The sequence below is a fragment of the Grampus griseus genome (assembly GCF_964374135.1).
Source record: "Grampus griseus genome assembly, chromosome: 6".
Lineage (NCBI taxonomy): Eukaryota > Metazoa > Chordata > Mammalia > Artiodactyla > Delphinidae > Grampus > Grampus griseus.
In genome coordinates this window covers 81,391,374-81,412,475 of record NC_139000.1, presented here as the reverse complement: position 1 = coordinate 81,412,475, position 21,102 = coordinate 81,391,374, and the positions used below count along the sequence as shown (strand labels likewise).

General features: G+C 42.1%; 1 protein-coding gene across 2 annotated transcripts in view; it reads left to right on the top strand.

The window, feature by feature from the left end:
- Positions 1–6,060: 6,060 nt before the first annotated feature.
- Positions 6,061–21,102, top strand: part of FRMD3 (FERM domain containing 3) — a gene marked incomplete at its 5' end in the record, with an annotated part of 313,706 nt that continues 298,664 nt past the window's right edge. For both annotated transcript variants that reach the window (XM_082657370.1, XM_082657369.1), the window contains one exon: positions 6,061–6,207. In XM_082657370.1, coding sequence (XP_082513496.1) covers positions 6,061–6,207 — 147 coding nt within the window. The remainder of the gene's footprint in view (positions 6,208–21,102) is intronic.

The following is a 21,102-nucleotide window of genomic DNA, read 5'->3' as shown; positions in this document are numbered from 1 at the left end:
CTGGCGGTTGGGGGGAAAAGGAATAGGGAGTACTGTTTAATTGTATAGAGTTTCAAGATGAAAAATGTTCTGGAGATGGATGGTGGTGATGTTTGCACAACATTATGAAAGTATTTAGTACCACTGAACTGTACCCTTAAGATGGTAAATTTTATGTTATCTGTATTTTACTACAAAAAATTTAATAACATCAAAAATTCAAAGAAATGAAGTATGCAGTAAATAAAATGAAAATTTGACTTTAATTTTCACTTAAATAACAAAAATTCTGAAAAAAGTACTCAAAATATAAATATTAATACCCTCATATAGCATAAAGCATATTGAAAAATCAATCTCCTGAAATTGCAAAGATACATTTAATGAATAGAATTCATTACATTATGTTTCTTCTTATGTTTTTAGAAATACAAAGAAATTCCAGCAATACCTGAATTTGACTAATTGCAAATTTCAAAAGCAAATAAAAAATGAAAAGCAAGAAGCAACAATGGAAAGAATTAATGAAAATCAATCAGTCATTTCATAGCAAATAATACCAACAATGAGAAACCAAATATATTTTTACGTTAACTGAAAAATTGTGAAAATTAATTTAACAAGAAAACTAAATATTTTACATTCATCTGAAAGGCAAATCATCTCACTGACTAAAACCAAATTAACCATCAGATGAATTGTGATGGTCTAATAGGCAGGTGCTAGGCAATGTTGCTACTGCTTGGTGCTCTCTGGCGGCAAGTCAACAATGCATGGAGTTATATGCCGCCAAATAACATTTACTAAATGCAAGAATTTAATAGAAGGAGCCATATAAATGGTGTTCAAAATATTTTCAATGATCATTTTTTGTTGTTGTTGGCTTAAACAATAGAGATTAATTTTCTCACAGTTCTGGAGGCTCGGAAGTCCAAGATTAGGTGGTGGCCAATTGGGTTCCCGATGAGAGCTCTCTTCCTGGCTTGCAGGTGGCTGCCTTCTCCCCGTGTCCTCACATGGTGGAGATTGATCTTTTTTTCTTTCTTTTTTTTTTTTTTGCGGTTTGCGGGCCTCTCACTGTTGTGGCCTCTCCCGTTGCGGAGCACAGGCTCCAGATGCGCAGGCTCAGCGGCCATGGCTCACGGGCCCAGCCGCTCTGCGGCATGTGGGATCTTCCCGGACCGGGGCACGAACCCGTGTCCCCTGCATCGGCGGGAGGACTGTCAACCACTGCGCCACCAGGGAAGCCCTGATCTGTTTTTAACTACACTTAATTTCTTTTTTTTAAGATTGTTTTGGAAGTGGACCATTTTTAAAGTCTTTATTGAATTTGTTACAATATTACTTGTTTTTTTTTTTTAAATGTTTTGGTTTTATTGGCCACAAGGCATGTGGGATCTTAGCTCCCCGACCAGGGATCGAACCCACACCCCCTGCATTGGAAGGCGAAGTCTTAACCACTGGACTGCCAGTAAAGTCCCTAAATACCCTTAATTTTTTAAGAGCACTTTCACGTTTACAGAAAAATTGTGCAGAAAGTACAAAGAGTTTCTGTATATCCTACCTCCCCACTTCCCGCCCCTGCTTTCCCCTATTATTATCATCTTGGCCTTTCCCAGAATGTCACATAGTTGGAATCATGCAGTATGTAGCCTTTTCAGACTGGCTTCTTTCACTTAGCAATATGTATTTGAGGTTCCTCCATGTCTTTCTGTGGCTTGATAGCTCATTTTTAAAAATTTGTTTTTATTGCTAAATAGTATACCATTGTATGAATGTACTACAGCTTATCCATTCACCTATTGAAGGACATCTTGGACGTTTCCAATTTTTGGCAATTATCAATAAAGCTTCTATAAACATTTGTGTGCAGGTTTTTTTGTGGACATAGTTTTTGTCTCATTTGGGTTGATACCTAGGAGCACAATTGCTGGATTGTATGGTAAGCCTATGTTTAGCTTTGCAAGAAAGTACCAAATTGTATTCCAAAGTGGCTGTACCATTTTACATTCCCACCAGCAATGAATGGGAGTTCCTGCTGCTCTGTATCCTTGTCAGCATTTGGTGTTTTGGATTTTAGCTATCTAATAGGTATGAAGTAGTATCTCAATATAGTTAATGCTGCAATTATCTAATGAAGTATGATGTTGAGAATCTTTTCATATGTCTATTTACCTTCTGTATATCTTCTTTAGTGAAGTGTCTGTTAAGATCTTTTGCCTATTTTAAAATTGGATTATTTGTTATTTTGAGCTTTAAGAGTTGTTGTACATTTTGGATACAAGTCCTTTGTCTGATATGTGTTTTGCAAATATTTTCTTTCAGTTTGTAGTTTATCTTATTCTCTTAACAGTGTCTTTTGCAGAGCAGAAGTTTTTAATTTTAATCAAGTCCAACTTATCATGCTTTTGGTGTTGTAACTAAAAGTCATCACCGAACTCAAAGTTAGCTGGATTTTCTCCTACATTATCTTCTAGAAGTTTTATAGTTTTACATTTTACATTTAGCTGTATCACCCATTTTGAGTTAATTTTTATGAGTAGTATCTAGATTATTTTTTTGCATATGGATATCAGGTTGTTCCAGCACATGAAAAGGATAGTTAGAAAAAAAAAAAACCAACAAAAACAACTATTATTTTTCCATTGGATTGACTTTGCTTTTTTGTCAGAGATCAGTTTATGCTATTTGTGTGTGTCTATTTCTGGGCTCTCTATTCTGTTCTATTAATTTATTTGTCTGTTCTTTTACCAGTACCACACTGTTCTGATCACTGTAGCTTTATACTGTTTTAAAGTCAGGTGGTGTCAGTCTCCATCTTTGTTTATCTTCAGTATTGTGTTGGCTATTTTGGGTTTTGTGCCTTGCCAAATAAACTTTAGCATAAATTTGTCAGTATCTACAAAATAACTTTCTGGGATTTGATTTGAATCGCATTGCATAGATCAGGTTGAGAAGAACTGACATCTTAACAATGTTGAGTCTTTCTACTCACAGACATGGGATATCTCTCCATTTATTTAATTCCTTGATTTCTTTCATCAAAGTTTTTATATAGAATGTGTATATATTTTGTTAGATTTATACCTAAGTATTTCTTTTTCAATCATCAATTTTTAATGGCTGTAAAAATGCTTAAAAATCTTTTTAAAAACCCAATGCACAATATTTACAACCATCAAGCTTGTGGGGCCAGGCCACCTGTTTTCCATTTGTGGCTCATCAAAGTGCTATGACCCATGGGTTGGGAATTTTTCGGTAAGGAGCAGCAGCTTCTACCGCTGAGCATGAGACATCTCTCCCACTGCTACTTCTTTATTAGGAACTGGACCTTGCCAGTTCTTCTCTGCTGTGGCCAATGTTCTCACTCCTCAGGTGGATCCATTTTTCATTTACTCAAATGCCTCTGGTTGTCTGTAGGGACAGGTTCAGATTTGGAAATTTTTGGAGGGGAGTTTTAGTCAGGCTTTTGTTTATCAGACGTAGAAAATTTGTCTGTTCTACAGATCAAATAGGACCTTAGTTGGATGTCTAGTGATCAGCAAATTCCTGTGGGTCACATCACTCTGAAGTCATTTGGGTCCCACTGCTCATGACTGTCTCCGTGCCCTCCTGGGCACGGAAAGTTAAGTACCACTCTTTGTCCTCTGCTAATCCAGGCTCCAATCATCTCCATTTAAATCAGGGAGCTCCTTTTAACTGCGGAGGTTTTCAAAGCACCCCTGGTCACAGAGAACAAACACTGTGGTACTTTTCAATGATGGCCGTGCTTCCTTCAGCAATGATTCTCCCAAAGTTGTGGTGGAGGCCCCCTCAGGACCCATGATTACGAGAGAAGTGAACTGGCTACATATGAGCATCCACTTCAGTATTTCCTTCTCCTTGATTCTTTGGATTTTTTTCCTATACAAATACTGGGGGATTTCTTCCTTCTCATTTTCATTTAGCTCAGTCCAAAAGTCAGTCAATTTATTTAGATGGTACATTGAAACCAGAGTCACTGAAAAGTGCACTCAAATCAACAACTTTAGGTTTATTTACACACATACTTTTCAAGTTAAATTAGCAAAACCTTGTAATTCTTTCTCTTCCTGGGGTTGACTTTGTAACTGGCTTTCCATGGGTGCCTGGATCTGATTCAAGTATTAAGAGTGAGAGTAGTCAGAGGTGGTGGGCAAGAGGTGGCAAGGAGATTGTCTTCCCTTTCCAGGGTAACTGCCTCAGGTGAGGTCGGAATAGGGTCTTCAAACAATGCAGGAACAGCCTTTTTAGATAAGGGAAGAGGCTTTGCTTCTGCTGTCAAGAGGGACTTGGGGGCTTGAGTTACTAGGAATTAACCAAATCCTCCTTTATGGCCCCATTTCTATTCCCAGATCCCCAGTCTTTCCTGATGATAATTATCTCTCACACATGAAATCCAGTGAGGCTGATAATTCAATTGACTTTGTAATCTGGCAACTTGTAGAAAAAATTTTGAGTTTGCTTTTTAGCCTTGTGGTTCAATTAATAAAAAATTCTTTTAGCTCTGTCATAGAAAGAATACAGCTTTTTAAAAAAGTTGTGAGCTGAGAATTTAGGACTCAGTGTGTCATTGCTTTTCTTTAAGTGGCCCAGTTTTAAGCTCACCTCTTGAGTTCATTCTTTGAATTCCTCTTGCTCTTCATTTTATTTCATGACCATGGCCACTCGGTTTCCCAAAGCCTTGTCTTCAATGGGTACTTCACTCCAGGTGACTGTATGTGGTAATTTCCCCAGCTGTTTTCCATGTATTCCAAGGGCTTCCCAAGCCCACATTATACTTGTTGAATCTCAGCCTTCCAAACCAGACCAGACAGCCAATCTCAGATTCTTCTCATTTCCTCAAAATGCTGTTGCTTGCAATCCCACTTTGGGTGACCTCTGTTCTGTCCTTTTCCCTAGTGTCCTTATTCGACTTCCCTGAAATTTGAGATAACAATTTTGGGGTATTGAGCTTGACTCTTTTGGAGCTGAAAACTTGCTACAGTAAGAAGAGACAAGTATGTAGCCTTAAAAGAAAAGCTTGGATTGTCTTGCGTGGTGACTTTTCTTTGATCTCTAGGCTATCTTAGATCTGCTCTTTGGGTTGGGAGAGATGATTCAATCCCAGTTGTAGTTTTCATACTGGAGTGAAGTCCCTTAACGGTCCCCCTTAGGGCAGGATAAGGACCCTCTTGCTCGGGTCTAAGGTCCTGCTACCAGAGATCGAAGTGAAATGTTGGGAGACAAAAAAGAGAAATTGCTTAAGGAAGGTTCTGAATTTCTTAGAGAAGGAGGTTGACTCTCAGTTAATATTAAATAAAATAAAGGCTTACAAAAATCCCCATGAGTACCAGGGATTGTGACTGTTAGCCTTATTGCCGTTGTAGCCGGGCAAGGGCCTCATGTCACTCCCGGGGTTCGCTCTTGGTCCAGTAATCCTCTCCCGCAAGGGAATCCTCCTTGCGGGTGTAGGTCAGGATCGCCTTCCACCCCCCGCCCGCCGCCAGGTCCCTGGGGCCAAGCAGAGCAGGGCGCTGTCGGGCGCCTGGGGGAGCCGGGGCAGGGACGTGCGCGACCAGGAGCCAGAGTGATCGCGGCCGGAGAGGGAGGAGGCTGCCGGGCCCAGCCTGACGCAGAGGCGGCGGCGGCGGCGGAGCAGGCCACTGCCGGGGCGCCCCGGCCACCAGCATTAGCCCTCTCTCCGCCTTCTCCTGCCGCGGCTCCTCGCGAGTGGGAGTGAGTACGTCGCGCGCCAGCCGGGGGTCGCGGGCTCGGGGCATCCTCTGCAAGCGAGCCCGGGCGGAGGGAGGCGCAGGAGCGCGCGCGAGGGGCGGAGGCGGGGAAAGGAGCGGGCGAGGCGGAGGCGAGGGAGCGGAGGGAGGGGAGCGAGGAGAGGGAGGGGCCCGCCTGCCGCGCCCCGGCCGCTCGGCGTGTGTGGCCGCAGGCGCCCGTCGCCGCTGCTGTCCCGGGGCTGAGCCGCGCCCGGGTTTCCAGGACGGTGCGTGAGCGAGTGTGTGTGTCCGCGCGGGCGAGCGCCGCGCCGGCCCGGAGCCTCTCGCTCGCTTACACGGGCCGCGGTGCATGTTCGCCTCCTGCCACTGTGTGCCGAGAGGCAGGAGGACCATGAAAATGATCCACTTTCGGAGCTCCAGCATCAAATCGCTCAGCCAGGAGATGAAATGCACCATTCGGCTGCTGGACGACTCGGAGATCTCCTGCCACATCCAGGTGCTGGGGCGAGGGAGTGGACTACACGCCGGGCGCAGGACTGGGGGGCCTCTGCGGGTGGGCGTGCGCCGGCAGGGGCGAGGAACCCAGTCGGGGGCCTGCTAGAAAGCCACATTCCTCTTCCTCCGCCCCCTGAGACTGGGAGCCCTACCCAGGGATGGGGGCACTGTGCCCCGCAGGCACCAGGCGTGCGCTTTGCGTTCCCGGGGCCCCTTCCTCTGGCTTACACGCTGCGCTCAAGTCTCGCTGCGCCTAGGCTGGGGGCGCAGGGCAGCTGCCTCCTGGGGGACTCTAACCCCTCTGTTCCCTACCCCGTCGGGATATATGAGTTCTGAGAGCCGAGAGGGGTACCTGCATGTCGCCCACTTTTTCCTTCCTCCCTTCCTCCACGTGGAGAAGGCATACACCAGCCTGGGTTCACTCATTTCTTTCTCCGGCGCCCGGGCTCCGAAGGTGCCCTCAGTCCCAGGGACCTGCTCCGTCTCCCTGCCTCCCCTCTACCGGTGGCCTTTACTTCTCAGCGTGGAGCGGCGGCGAAGTTTCCCGGGATTGAAGAGAGGCCAGGCAGCCCCGGGCTCCAGCCTTAAGGGATGGGGCGCGCGCTGCGCGGACTGGAGCTACCTCGAAAGGAATCGTGTGAAATCTGAGTGTTTCAGAGAAAAGAAAAGGGCTGTGAGGCCGGCAGGGAGGGAACCCTGCAGGACCTGGGTTCCGGGAAAAAGCGCCCTTTGGGATATTGGTGGACATTTGCTCTCGTCCAAGTTGGAGAAGGCCACAGTTGTTTGGGCGAAGGCAGCTTTGCTGGCAACCCCGTCCTCGGGTAGTAAGTGCCTTTGGGCTTGCAGCAGATCTAGTGTGAGCTGCAGCGGGGTGTGTGTGTGTGTGTGTGTTCTTTCAGTGCATGTATACGTAGGCAGGTATGTGTCCTGTCGCAAGACCCACTTGGGACATACAACCTGGAAAGGTCATGTCAGGGTTCAGCACTATTGGCTTCTGACTTTTAAATCTATTTACTTATTTATCTCTCTGATTTCCTCTTCTCACACAGCTGAGTCTTGAAGCTCCAGGACAGAGTGAGCTGTTTTAAAAATACTGGGCACCCTACCCCCGTTCTGGTGAGAGATGAATGGAAGCAACGTCTCCCAGGGGCAAGAATCTGCCTCTGGGCTGTGTTAACCAAGAATGAATGAATGAATGAATGAATGAATGGGCTTCCCCCCCACCTTTTTTTCATTTCTTGTGGGAGTTTGCGACATAGGGACAGTGACAACTAATTTGTGAGCTGACAACTGGATAAGTTTCAAGGGAGGAATGTGGTGCCCTATGACCTCCCAGGAAAGTAGGCTCCCACTGACTTTCCTGGAGGATCTTGAATTTCATTCTGGGCTATGCATTGCTGCTAAACTTAATAATAAAAGGATTAGCAAGATAGGCAGTTTTTCTGTTGCCACAGGGTTGCACAGAAACATTTGGCATGTAGTGTCTTGTGATTCAGAGAGAGTAGTTTGTGCATTTTACTTTAAGTCCTAAAGTGGGTATACAAGAACTTTAACCCATATTGCATATGTAGATAATGAAGGAACCAGTGGCAGAGAGTGGAGCTGTTGAGTTCTCCTGGGCTCTCTCAGCCCTTTCTCTGCCCTGTCCTTTCCCACTTGGAGTTGACACCACTGTTTTTTTTTCCCTTTGGGGGAGGAAGTCTTCCTTAGAATAGATAAATAGTCCCCAAAGGACATGTATGCATTGCCTGGTGTTCTGGAAAACAATAAATTGTAGCCAGTCTAATAGCAATTTGGAACGTTAGAGTTTGTATGGCCCAACTGATGCCAAAGAGGTTAAAATGCTATGTTCCAAAATGTTGATTTTGGCATTGCTTAAGAAAATCAAGTGTTTTATTTGGAGGCACATCTGCCCCCAAATGGTGATTATCATTTAACCAATTAAAATGAATTAAAAGATTTTATTTTGATAATTTTGGACCTTATACCTTCCTAGAATATTTCAACCTGGGAATTGATGTTACACTTCCGAGCATAAGGTCACAAAAAACTTTCTGTTTGTTTAGGGTGAGGACAAAATGCTTTTTTTTTATTTTAATAAAAGAAGCTTTTGGAGTCACCAGTACATGCCCTGGGGAATCCACCTGTCTTTCCTTTCTTGCTTGCCTTTTTCCTCCATTTTAGGGAATCACAAAGTTCAGAGAGTGTAAATTGTTACACAGATCTTCCCTCTATAACCCACACACAATGTGAGTTATGGATTTTTTTTTTTTGCAAAACAATAGCTTTTAAATATTCTTTTCCAAACTATATAATTTGGGTGGTTATTGACAAAAAAAAAAAAAAAAACCCTTTCAAACAAACAATGTAATGGCTCAGTGTCAGCAGCCTGATAGCCAGTTCCAGTAGGAGATGCCAAAAGTCACTTGCTGTGGCTCTTCATAGGATCTAGGGTGCTGTCCCATTATGTCATTTGCATGTGAATGTTTAGGTAGAGTGCAAGAGGAATTCCAACCAGATAGGGAGCAAAAGGAGAGTCTAGGGCTTCAGACAGAGGCCTGGGGAGGGGAAGGAGTTGCTAAATGTTCCCTATTGGGCTTTTCCAACTGAGCCAACCCTTGAAGTCTGGAGACTGTGGAAGGACATGGCTTAGCTCTCACCTCTTTCGTTCAGTCTTGCTGCTTCAAGTAGAGCGGAGTCCTAGACATCTTCCCCATTCCATCCACGTTTTCAGATGCTGGCAGGGTATTCACAACTCCTAATGAGCTTGCCATTTTTAATACTGACTCTTATTGAGTAAAATATAGACTTTTTACATTATTTCTTTGTTAGCAAATCCTGGTAAACATGGTTGCTATTATTGGAATTGCCTAGAAATTTGTACTTGTATTTGAATAGAAATCCTGGCACTGTGCCTAGTACACAGTAGGCACTTAATAATTATTTATAGATGTAGATTGAATAATTTCTGTCTGGGCTGTTAAATTCATGAGGTTAGGAACTTTTGTTGTGGTAGTTGTTCAAGGAGTCCTCAGTACCTAGAGCAGAACCTGGCGTATAGTTGTGTTCAGTAAACACTTGTTGAACGAATGAATGCTACCGGTCCAGTATTTAATGTAGCTCATTACCTGTCAGCATGAGGATAGCATGACAGCATTGGACTGGGAATCAGGAGATACATGATTTAGTTATGTTACCAACCAGTCGTGTGACACTGAGTGAGTCATTTGACATTTGGAATCAATGTTTCTTATTTTGTAAAGTAAGGGAGTTGGGTTAGAATGGATGGCTCCAGTTTAACAAGTCTGTAGTTTAACTATTACCTAGACCGATTACCTTTGAGTAAAACATTGCTGTTGACAGAGTGGTGGTATACACATCATCTCATGTGATTTTCATTCCTATCCTGTTATCTCCATTTTATTGATATTATTGTGTTCTTGAGTGTTATCTCAATTTTATACGTGTAGAAAATGAGGTTCAGAGAGATTAGGCAACTTGAGTCACCTGGCAAGTAAGTAGATTGGAAGCCATGTCATTTGACTCAGAATCCAGAGCCCTTTCTTCTCTGCAGCTGCCTCCTGAGACTTGAGAATTAGGATGCTTTAGGCTGCAAATAAGACAATAGCCAAGTTAAAGTGGCTTAAATAATAAGGACGCTTATTATCTTACCTAATGAGAAGTCCAGAGGTAGGGTAGCTTCAGAGTTGTTCAGCAGCTGTGCGTGGACCTAGGTACTTTCCATCTTTCCACTCTGCCACCTCAACACGTCACCTTTGTCATTTATAGTCCTGATTATAAGGTGGCTGTAGTAGTTTTGAATGTCAGTCAAGTACTAACACATCCACCGTATAAGAGGTGGTGTTTCTTCCTGCATTTCTTTTTATCATGGGGAACACCATTCCTGGAGGCCCGCATCAGTCTTCCCTTCAGATCCCATTGGCCAGGATTAGATCCTATACCCAGGACTTAGCTGCAAAAGAGTCTAGAAACGTGTACGTTTGGTATCTGCACCCTTCACTCCCTATAACGGGAGGTGGGCTTTGACATCACGGAAGCAATGGAGAGGTGTGTGTACGTGTGCATGTGCCTGTGTGTGTGTAGTAGGGGGCTGGGGAACTGCTGTTGGCTAAGCAAGCAGTAGTGTCTTTCAGAATAGGTCAAACTGAGTTACAATTATTGTTACAATAAAATTGTCAGGAAAGTTTAATAAGATGTTAAGTAAGCCCAGGCTTATTTTAGGCAATCTTTGTATGACCAAATTCCACAACAAGAAAAATTTTTGGATAGTCCTTTGTAGTTGATGTTGTTAAATAAGTTCAGTCCTTACTGAGCTGGTGGGTCTGGGCAGCTACAAGCCATCTTGTATAGAGCAGGCACCTCTGCTTTTGTTGAAGTGGCAGTATGGCAAAGTGGTTGAGAGCTTATGTTCCCGAGTGCTACTTGCCTGGGTTTGAACCCTGGCTCTACCATTAACTAGCCAGGTGATTTGGGCAAGTCACTTTACCTCTTTAGGTCTCAGTTTCCTCATCTGTAAAGTGGGGATAATAATGGCACAACCTCATGGGCTTGTTGTAACGATTAAATGTGGGATATATGCCGAGCGCTTGGTACCTAGTCCATTGTAAGAGCTGAAAAAATATTGATGGTTGTCTTACTATTATGTGAAGGTATATTGGATTTAATCCTAAGTAGTGGAAAGGCTTTGGCTTGGAATCTAATGTCTTTAAGACCAAACTCCATTACTTTTTGATTGTGCAAGACCTTAAGCGAGTCACTGGGCCTCCTGTTTTTTAATCTGTGAAATGGGCATAATAATTCCTCAATTGCCAGTCTCCATTGGGTTGTTGAAGTGATGTCTATAAAAGCATGTTGCAAATGTTAAAACATCACCCAAATGTAGAATACTATTCTAATTAATTCAGTTGAAATAAAAGAGAGAGTAGTTTACTGCATCCTGATTTTCTTACCTGCTGGAACAGGAATTGGATGGTCACATGCAAACATACATATGTGCTAAATATCAGACCCCATGATGATTCTGCTGGTGAAATTCAAGCTAGGTGCAGCTGACAGCCACACCTTTTCTGCTAGTAAGGACAATCCCACACTTTTCTCTATCAAACTCATTGAGAATGCCATTCAGAGTACAGTGAAGTTCAGACGCAAAAGGAATAGGAGAGACAGTTTGTTAAATACCGTGGTCTAGCTCTGACGTGTTTAGGCCTAGATTACGTGGGCCAGCTCTTTGTATTAAGTATATTCTGACAAAAAAAGTAATGTTATTTCAATGGTCTGCTAAGATCTTATCTCGTGATGTCCTCAAAGCAAAGGCAAAGTGTATTGACTGTGGGGAGAATGCGGTACTGTTAGCTGCACATCATTTGGACAGTATATCAGCTGGGTGCTTTTAACTAACAAATTCTGATTCAAACTGGCTTTAGCACTAAGGATGTTTACTGGATCACATATCCAGAAGTGCTGATTTAAGTAAGGACCTAATTCAACGACTATCCTGCCTTTTTGTGAGGCTTTATCCTCAGACTGATAGTGAAATGGTTATAGTAATTCCAGTTCTCACATTTTCATTGGACACCCTCCAGAAGAAGAGAAAAACCACTTCCCACTCAGCATTCCAAGCAAAAGTCCTGCAATCATTCTGATCAGACCTCCTGGGTCACATGCCCACCCTGAACAGTGAGTGTAGTCAATAGAAGGGAATGTGCTGATTAGCTTAAGGTGACCAGAACCTGAACCTGGGAATCAGAGTGGAATCAGCTTCCTTCCTGGTGGTGGTCCGCATGGGGGAGAGGTCAATGCCTAGAAATCAGGGCTCTCCTCCGAAGGAGGAGGGGGGAGGGGGGAGGGCTGCTAGAAGTTAACCATACTAGATTCTTTGTCTGTGTGGGTCAGTGATTCTCAAAGTGTGTTCTGGGGACCCCCGGGAGTCCCTGAGATCCTTGCAGGGGGTCTATGAGGTTCAGACTATTTTCAAAATAATAATAAGATGTTGTTTGCCTCTTCTGGGTAAAAGAGTTTTATCAAGGTATAATTTACATACCATAAAATTCACCCATGTAAAGTGTACATTTTTAAGATCTTCACAGAGTTGTGCAACCATTACCACAAGCAATTTTGGAACATTTTCATCATCCCCAAAAGAAACCCTGTGCCCTTTAGTAGTCACACTCCCCTTTCTCCCTAAACCTCCTAGCCCTAGGCAATCACTAATCTAATTTCTGTCTCCAGAGATTTGTCTCTTGTGGCCATTTGATAAAAATGAAATCATACAATGATCTTTTGTGTCTGGCTTCTTTCAGTTAGCATAATGTTTGCAAGGTTCATCCATGTTGTAGCAGGTATCAGTATTTCTTCACTTTTAATTGCTGAATAATATTCTATTGTATGGATAGATCACAGTTTATCAATTTATCTGTTGATGAAAATTTGGGTTGTTTCCACTTCTTGGCTATTATGAAGAATGTTGCAGTGCATATTCCTATAAAATTTGCCATTTCTTTTCGGTATACACCTGGGAGTGAAATTACTATGTCATATGTTTAGTAACTCTGTTTAATAGTTTGAATTGAACAGTTTGCCAAACTGTTCTCCCAAGCAGCTGCACCATTTTACATTTCCACCAGCAATGTATAAGGGTTTCAATTTCTCCACAGTCTTGCCAACACTTGTTATTATCTATTAGATTATAGCTATCTTAGTGGATGTGAAGTGATATCTTATTGTGGTTTTGATTTGCATTTCCTCGATGCTAATGACTTGAGCATCATTTCGTGTGCTAATTGGCCATTTGTATATCTTCTTTGGAGAACTGTCTGTTTGGATCCTTTGCCCATTTAAAAGTTGAATTGTCTTTTTATTATTGAGTTCTAATAATTCTTTATATATTCTGGATACAGACCCCTTATTTAATAAATGATTTAAAGATTTTTTTCCCCATTCTTAGGGCTGTCTTTTTACTCTGATGGTGTCAACATTTTAAAAATTTTGATGAAATCCATTTTATCTATTTTTTCTTTTGTTGTTTCTGATTTTCGTGTCATAGCTAACTAATTGTTGCCTAAACCAAGGTCATGAGATTTATACCTGTGTTTTCTTTGAATAGTTTTATAGTTTTAGCTCTTATAGTTAGGTCTTTGATTCATTATTTTATTGATATGTGATCACATACCATAAAATTTCACCATTTTAAAGTGTAAAATTCAGTAGATGTAGTATATTCACAAAGTTGTACAACTAATTCCAGAACATTTTCATCATCCCCCGAATGAAACTGTACCCACTAATTGTCCCCATCTGGGACTTCCCTGGTGGTCCAGTGGCTAAGACTGTGTACTCCCAATGCAGGGGCCCCAGGTTCCTTCCCTGGTCAGGGAACTAGATCCCACATGTGCAACTAAGAGTTCGCATGCCGCAACTAAAAAAAAAAAAGATCCCACATGCTGCAACTAAAGATCCTGCATGCTGCTACTGAAGATCCTGCATTTTGCAATGAAGATCCTGCCTGCTGCAACTAAGACCCAGCGCAGCCAAATAAGTAAATAAATATTTTAAAAAAATAGTCCCCATCTGATCCATTTTGAATTAATTTTTGTATATGGTGTGAGGTAGGGGTTGAACCTGGCTCTTTTGCCTGTGGATATCCAGTTGTCCCAGCACCATTTGTTGAAAAAACTATTTTTGTATTTGTCACCCTTGTTGAGATGTTGATTTGCCTTTTCCACTCTCATTCTCTCATAAGTATACAAAAGAGTTTTCCAGAGGCTGCATGATATGTGATATTGCAACACATTGGCTATGGAAGCAGATGTGAGAATCCAGCTGTCTTCTGTTGAGCCAGACAGTAAAGATATTTACAAAAATGTAAAAAGCACTACTTTTCTCACTAAATTAGTCTTTATTTTGTAAGATAAAGTTATTTTTCATAAAAGTATGCTATTTATGTTAATGTGCAATGGGTTTATTATTTATTTTAATGAATCAATGATTGAATTTTTTTTTTTTGCGGTACGCAGGCCTCTCACTGTTGTGGCCTCTCCCGTTGTGGAGCACAGGCTCCAGACGTGCAGGCTCAGCAGCCATGGCTCACGGGCCCCGCTACTCCGCGGCATGTGGGATCTCCCCGGACCGGGGCATGAACCCGTGTACCCTGCATCGGCAGGCGGACTCTAAACCACTGCACCACCAGGGAAGCCCAATGATTGGATATTTTAAAACATTGTCAGCAAATATTGAGATATACAACCCAAATAAACAAAAGTTCTATAGATCATCAATAATGTAAGGGAGTTTTCAGGCCAAAAAGCTCAAGAATTGCTGGTTTTGGTGGCTATCAATTTACTGAACTTCCTGAAAAAAATTTTAAAAACCCTAAGTAAAACAAAATAGAACTCCCATGCATCTTGGGCCTCTAAGATTGCAAGTTACAAGTACTTGAAATGATGTCAATTAAATAAAAAACCCAGTTATACATGGAAAATGTGTATATGTATATTTGGAATTCTTAGTATGAATGATATACCTGTGTGTGCGCATGTGTGTGTGTATGTGTGCATTGCAATATTAAGAGTAGAAGATCAAGGGCAGGCTCTGCTGTCGTAAGCATTTCCCAATTGCACTTGCTCTCCAGCTGAATCTCGATTTCTTTCAACTCTAATAATTAGATAAAGCCTTGTCTTACTTTAAGACCCCTCTTTTGATTATGGAAAATGTACAGCAACAGCGCATTAACATGTAAACTGCTTGAATCAGGCCCATCAGTCACTGAATTCTTAAGTCGTTACTTCTTTTTCTGAGTACGCATTTTGGGAACTGTTAAAAATGTGGGATAGGGAGGGTGGAAGGGAGCCGCAAGAGGGAGGAGATATGGGGATGTATGTTTATGTATAGCTGATTCACTTTGTTATAAAGCAGAAACTAACACACCATTGTAAAGCAATTATACTGCAATGAAGATGTTAAAAAACAAAACATGGCAGGAAGAGAAATACCAGAATTTGTCCCTCGGAGAATCTAGTATGAGATTCACATGCGTGAGTGATAGGCATTTAATAGCTAGCAGGGTTCTCTCTCAGTTCCCAGTTTGTGTGGGGAAGGATTCAAGTTGCCCCTCCTATGAAATAGCGGAGAGCCAAATGTGGAGTCCGGAGATGGGGAAAAATGAGATTATGATCAGGAGCCATTAGGGCAGGCTTTACAACTGAGGTTTGAACTTAATTCAGGCTAAAAAGAGTTGGCGTTCAACTCTCGGGAGGGATGTATAAATGCTTTTCAGTCTCTGACATTCATGTGGATCTTCTGTTCTGTTGTTAAAATGCACCTTCTGATTCAGGAGGTCCTGAGGAGTGCCCTGAAATTCTGCATTTCTAATAGGCTTCCAAATGATGCTGATGCTGCTGTTCTGTGAACCCTACTTGGAATAGTAAAGCGTTAGTGAAATTTGTTTTATAATAACATTCTTTTTTTTTGCGGTACGCGGGCCTCTCACTCTTGTGGCCTCTTCCGTTGCGGAGCACAGGCTCCGGACGCGCAGGCTCAGCGGCCATGGCTCACGGGCCCAGCCGCTCCGCGGCATGTGGGATCTTCCCGGACCGGGGCACGAACCTGCGTCCCCTGCATCGGCAGGCGGACTCTCAACCACTGCGCCACAAGGGAAGCCCTATAATAACATTCTTAATTTCCTTGAGTGTGGGGCTTTTTGGCCCTTGTCTCCCTTGATAATACCTCACCTGGCACATTTCCCTCAGTAGAGGTTCAGTGAATGAGTGAGTGAATGAATAAAGAAATCCATCCAGGTGTATCTATCACTGATAGACTAAAGTGCTGATTAGATATTGATGCTGCGGATGAAACGATTTCTTTTGACTCCCCGCCCCAGCCAAATCAAGAGATTGTTTTTCAAACAGGATTTCCTGTGTTGGCCAGTCTGATGAAGCGTTGGACTTCCGTGAGAGCGCATGGGGGCCCAGGATTAATGAGAGAATTCTTGTCCCTCTGGGCCACACTTCCCACTCTTGCTTTCCTGTATCCTGGACTCTGGTGGCATTGTGGAGGAACTCTGGCAACTTCTTGGCACAAACAAATCATTGTGTATAAGCCATCAGTGCCTGGAAATTCCCAGAGGCTTAGGGGACCCAGCTGTTCTCGCTTTCAGAAGTGACCTCGGGGGACAGTGACCCCAGAGGACAGTGAAAAATACATTTGAGGTGTAACATAAGCTCTGGAGCTGTTTGTCTGGTGACTTTCCCTGAAGGTGCATGAGGGAAGTGAGAGGATCACTTTGGAAAAACATGAAGTTAATTTTACAGGGAAAGAACATTTGTATAGATCAAGCAATCGTGTTTTTCAAAAAGTGAATTAGTAAAGTTTTTTGAAATAACATCAATGTTATTCAGTAAACATTTGAAAAATATCTTCTACATGCCAAGCACAGAGCTGGGAACTAGAGATAAAAAGAAAATAAAATCAGACATCAAGAGGCTGCTAGTCATTTGGAGGCAGAGAAGCAAGATAATGATTCAAGGACAAAATGACAGATATATGTGGGTGGGGGACCAAGAGGAGGCGTCTGTATGAGACTGAGACATCAACCAGTACCTCTGGTATAGATGAATCTTGGTTAATAATTAAAGGACAAGTGGAAATCAATTCTTTGAAGAAGGGAAAAAGGCGTTCCAAACACGATGAGCCCTTGCTTGGTGTAAAGCCATGGCCATGAAACAGCATATGATTGGACACAGAAATGAAGGAAGAGAGAATCTGGGATTAGTCCCAGGTGGTTGGTTTCAGTGACAGGGGTCATGGTGATACCAATCCAGTACTGGCCACAAATTTTGGGGACCCACTGGAAAATGAAAATATGGGACTCCTTGTTAAAAATTATTAAGAATTTCAAGATCACAAGAACAGACCGTTAAACCAGGTGTGGGATCCTTCTTAGCATGGATCCCACACCCGTGAAACTGACCCTGAGAAGACAGAATAAAGGAGAAGCAGGTTAGGGGAGAAGATGTTGAGTCTGGGCATGTTGACTTCGTGGTGCCTGTAGGGAATCTGAGTGGAGAATTACTGGTAGCCAGTTGGAAATAAGGAAGGAAAGTCAGCAGAGAGGTCTGGCATGGAGACACAGATAAGAGAGTCTTTAGTATTCATGCAAGTGGTGGTAGAAACCATGTGGTATGAATGAAACTATTATGATGGGTCTTCCATTTTTGTCTTTCTGCTTGGGGCATCCTTGTAGATCAAACCAATGGAGTTTGAGCTCTGGAATTCTTTCCAAGAGCACTTGATCGTTTTCCGTTAGTCTGGCAATTCCCACCTGAACGAGAGCTTCTCCATTTTCTTCTGCAAGAAAAAAAGGCAGCCAACTCAGAGTCCTCAGTGGAAAAGCACTTTCCTTCTCTTAATTCTCATTTTCTAGCTTGGAATAACAGATGAAAAAAAGTCCTCTCCCAGTTAGAAGGCTCTGAGTTACAAAGCATAGGATTTTCACTCTAGGGAAGTTACCCTTTGAGACAGTGTCATGAACATTAAATAGATAATACATTTTAAAATCCTATCAACGTGGTGTAAAATTGAAGTCAACATGTCATATGAGGAGCAACTTTGCAAGTTATGCTGCAATAATTTATCTTTTTAAAATATTTATTTATGTCTCAGTTATCTCCAATGGCAAATTTTGTTTTCTGTTTAGTTTCCAGGAGATTATTGTGAATGTTGATTAAAATAAATTCAAGTTCTGTAAAATCCCTCAAAGAAATAATTTTTGTTTTGTTTTGTTTTTGTTTTTGTGGTATGCGGGCCTCTCACTGTTGTGGCCTCTCCCGTTGCGGAGCACAGGCTCCAGACGCGCAGGCTCAGCGGCCATGGCTCACGGGCCTAGCCTCTCTGTGACATGTGGGATCTTCCCGGACTGGGGCACGAACCCATGCCCCCTGCATCGGCAGGCGGACTCTCAACCACTGCGCCACCAGGGAAGCCCTAAATAATTTAATATTAGTAACGTAATGACCTGGATCTTAGATGTACAACAGAGCTTTGTCTGAATATATCTATTATTATGCTAAGGTTTGAAATATGATTATTCTGTAGCAGGGGAAGCAATTAGCATATTAACAGATTACAGTTTGGTTTATTACCTCTCACCTCAGAAGCATAATTTGTTGCTTTAAGGCAACATTAAACATCACCAACTGATGGTGAATGTTAGTCTGGAAAGGATTGACTGAATCAGGGTCTTAATATGCAAACTGTGAAAATTCAAGTGCAATATCATTTACTAATGGATTGGTAATAAAATTAAGCAATCTTAAAATAAATCAGTAACTAATTAGCTTTATTAATAGAAGAGAGGACAAAAGCCTACTCAGTAAGTTGGCTAATAATTCTTCCTTGATGTTACTAACCAATGTTATTTTTTGGGCTGGTCTGTACACATATGACTGCCCATTGTTCTGAAAATAATGCTAGTCTCTGTGATCTTCATCCATATGTAGGTGTCATCTACAGTTTTATGATGGTGGGAATTTATTGGTTCTTGTTTAGCAGCATCCTTTCTTTCTACTCATATGCCTCTTGATATCCTTGAATAGTATGCTCATAAATTGTATTAGCTAGTTGATTAAATTGAGATCAGAGGTGTGATTTGCCTGAAGTTGCCTATTTAGCAAAATTAGGGTGGGGTATGGTGTCTTGGGTTATCGATTTGCTCCTACTAAATGCTAACTACTACCCTTCTTTTGTTTTTGAATCTCTCTTGGCAGTCTAAATGATGTAATTCTTTTCCACTGACAACTGTTAATAGCACAAGGAAAAAAACTCACACTGACCACATTTCTGGGTAAAGAAAGCATGTTGATGTCTTAGAACTGTCATCTAAGGACCCAGTTTTAGTTCTTCTCTACTTTCTTTAGTCAATATATGGCTCAATGTACTTCCAAATGAAAATTGACATCAATTGATCAGGTAATTATGAATTGGCATCTAACATTGCTAGATAATTGAAAGATATCTTCCCTTTCCCTTTACATGTTTGGCATGGTACCAAGCAATACGTTGCTTGTATTTTGAAATTTCAAAGTAATTTTCAAAAAATTACAAAGGAGAAAAAGAGGAAGGATGATGTCATAGAACTGTCTATCTATCCTCTGTGGTAATTTACCTTGTAGTTTTGAGATTGACTCAGGAAGTCAAATTCTTAGCAATCCCAGGCCATGGTATTTAGAAGACTGCTAGAAAAATATGAAAGTAAAGTTTTTTGGTTAGGCACTAGTTACATCCTGGTCAGGCTCTCTTTGTTTTGAAGGCTTAGGTAGAAGAGTAATAAAATCTCTGAAGTCAGGGGTGGAAAAAACACTTCATACCACCTGGAGCCTTGTCAAGGGTAACTTCACCTCTTGTGTTCCCAAACCTCAAGGGAGATGTATTTCTGCTGAAGAATCATGGCGGTGGGGGGCAGGGCACCTTGAATGACACATTTTGTCTCCACATTTGGAGACATAGTTTCTCCACCAGGTGTAGATGGCATCTTCTTGGTTCAGTGCTGATTAAAAGAAAAAAAGGAGGAAAAGTTGTACAGTAATTCAAGGGCAGCCGTGAAGTCTGAGTTTGCAGCGCCAGCAGCAGTGTGGTAATTTGAGAATAGCAAATTAGAAGAACAAAGCAGATTTTAATCATATGCCACAGAGAGGAAGGTGGTTTAGGTTTATCTCCAAATTGTCCCTCCATTAGAGAAAGGGAGGTTTTTAATGCTATAATCCAGTATTTATTGCTAAAGATTTCTTTGTTTCTTTCCCCCAGACTTTCTTTACTACACTCACTGGGTGGGAAATGCCAGTCTTTTTTTCCATCCATGTACTTAGCAGTTGTTAAATATGAAACATGTTCTTGATGTCATTGGAAATGGAGAGGGGGCACAGACTTTGAGATTTGAGATCCTTTAGGAGATTTTTTTCTGAAGGCAAAATTGTCCCCTCCCATCCTTTCCGTCCACCCATCCACTGACTGATCCATCCATTCATCTGTCAACCCAGCCACCCGCTCCTCCACTCAACCATCCAACAGACATTTGCTGAGCATCTCTCTTAAGGACCAGTCTGGGTACCAGAGATAAAAAGATAAGTAAGAATATGGTCCTTTCCAGTCTGGTAGAAAAGACAGACACATAGACAGATTCAAGGTGATACTATTATGTTTGAAGAACACTAAGGTATTATTGGAGCACATAGAGAAACCGAGGTATCAACTGGGGGAAGGTGTAACCCTCCTTTAATCTCTAATCACTCTCTTCCAAAGCCACTACTCCTCCAAAGGATATTCTTTGAAATGGATCACTGATATTTTCTTCCTCCCATTTAAATGTGAATAAGAGCATCTTTAAGAACTTTGCTCTTTGTCTTGCAAATATCTCAGCAAACATTGTACCTTGCTATAAAATGTGATTTCAAGAGAAGTCACACACCCCATTCCCTGCTTTCTACCAGCTTTTCACCCTCAAAGTGTCTCCTATATAGAAATTCTTGAGCAGCCACTGGGGATCCTAATCCGGCCTGGGAAGGACAGCGAAGAGGTTTTTTTGGAGGAGATGATGTCTTAGAATCCAAGACTTAGATGAGTTTTAAAGAAAAAGTAGGCATTGTTTGGCCACTAAATTGGGGGACTGTGTTGAAAAGGGGTACAGTTAGGAAAAGAAGGGCCTCTGGCAGAAGGCTGTGCATAGGCAAAGACATGGTGTTTGCGAGGAACTAAGAGAAATGCATTGATTTTATATGTTAACAGAGAGGTCCATAACATGCAGTGGGGAGTTGGCAATTATCTGCTCAGACTATGCAGACAGTGGAGTGGGCAGCTGGAGTCTAGAAAACAGTACTGGCTACTGTTT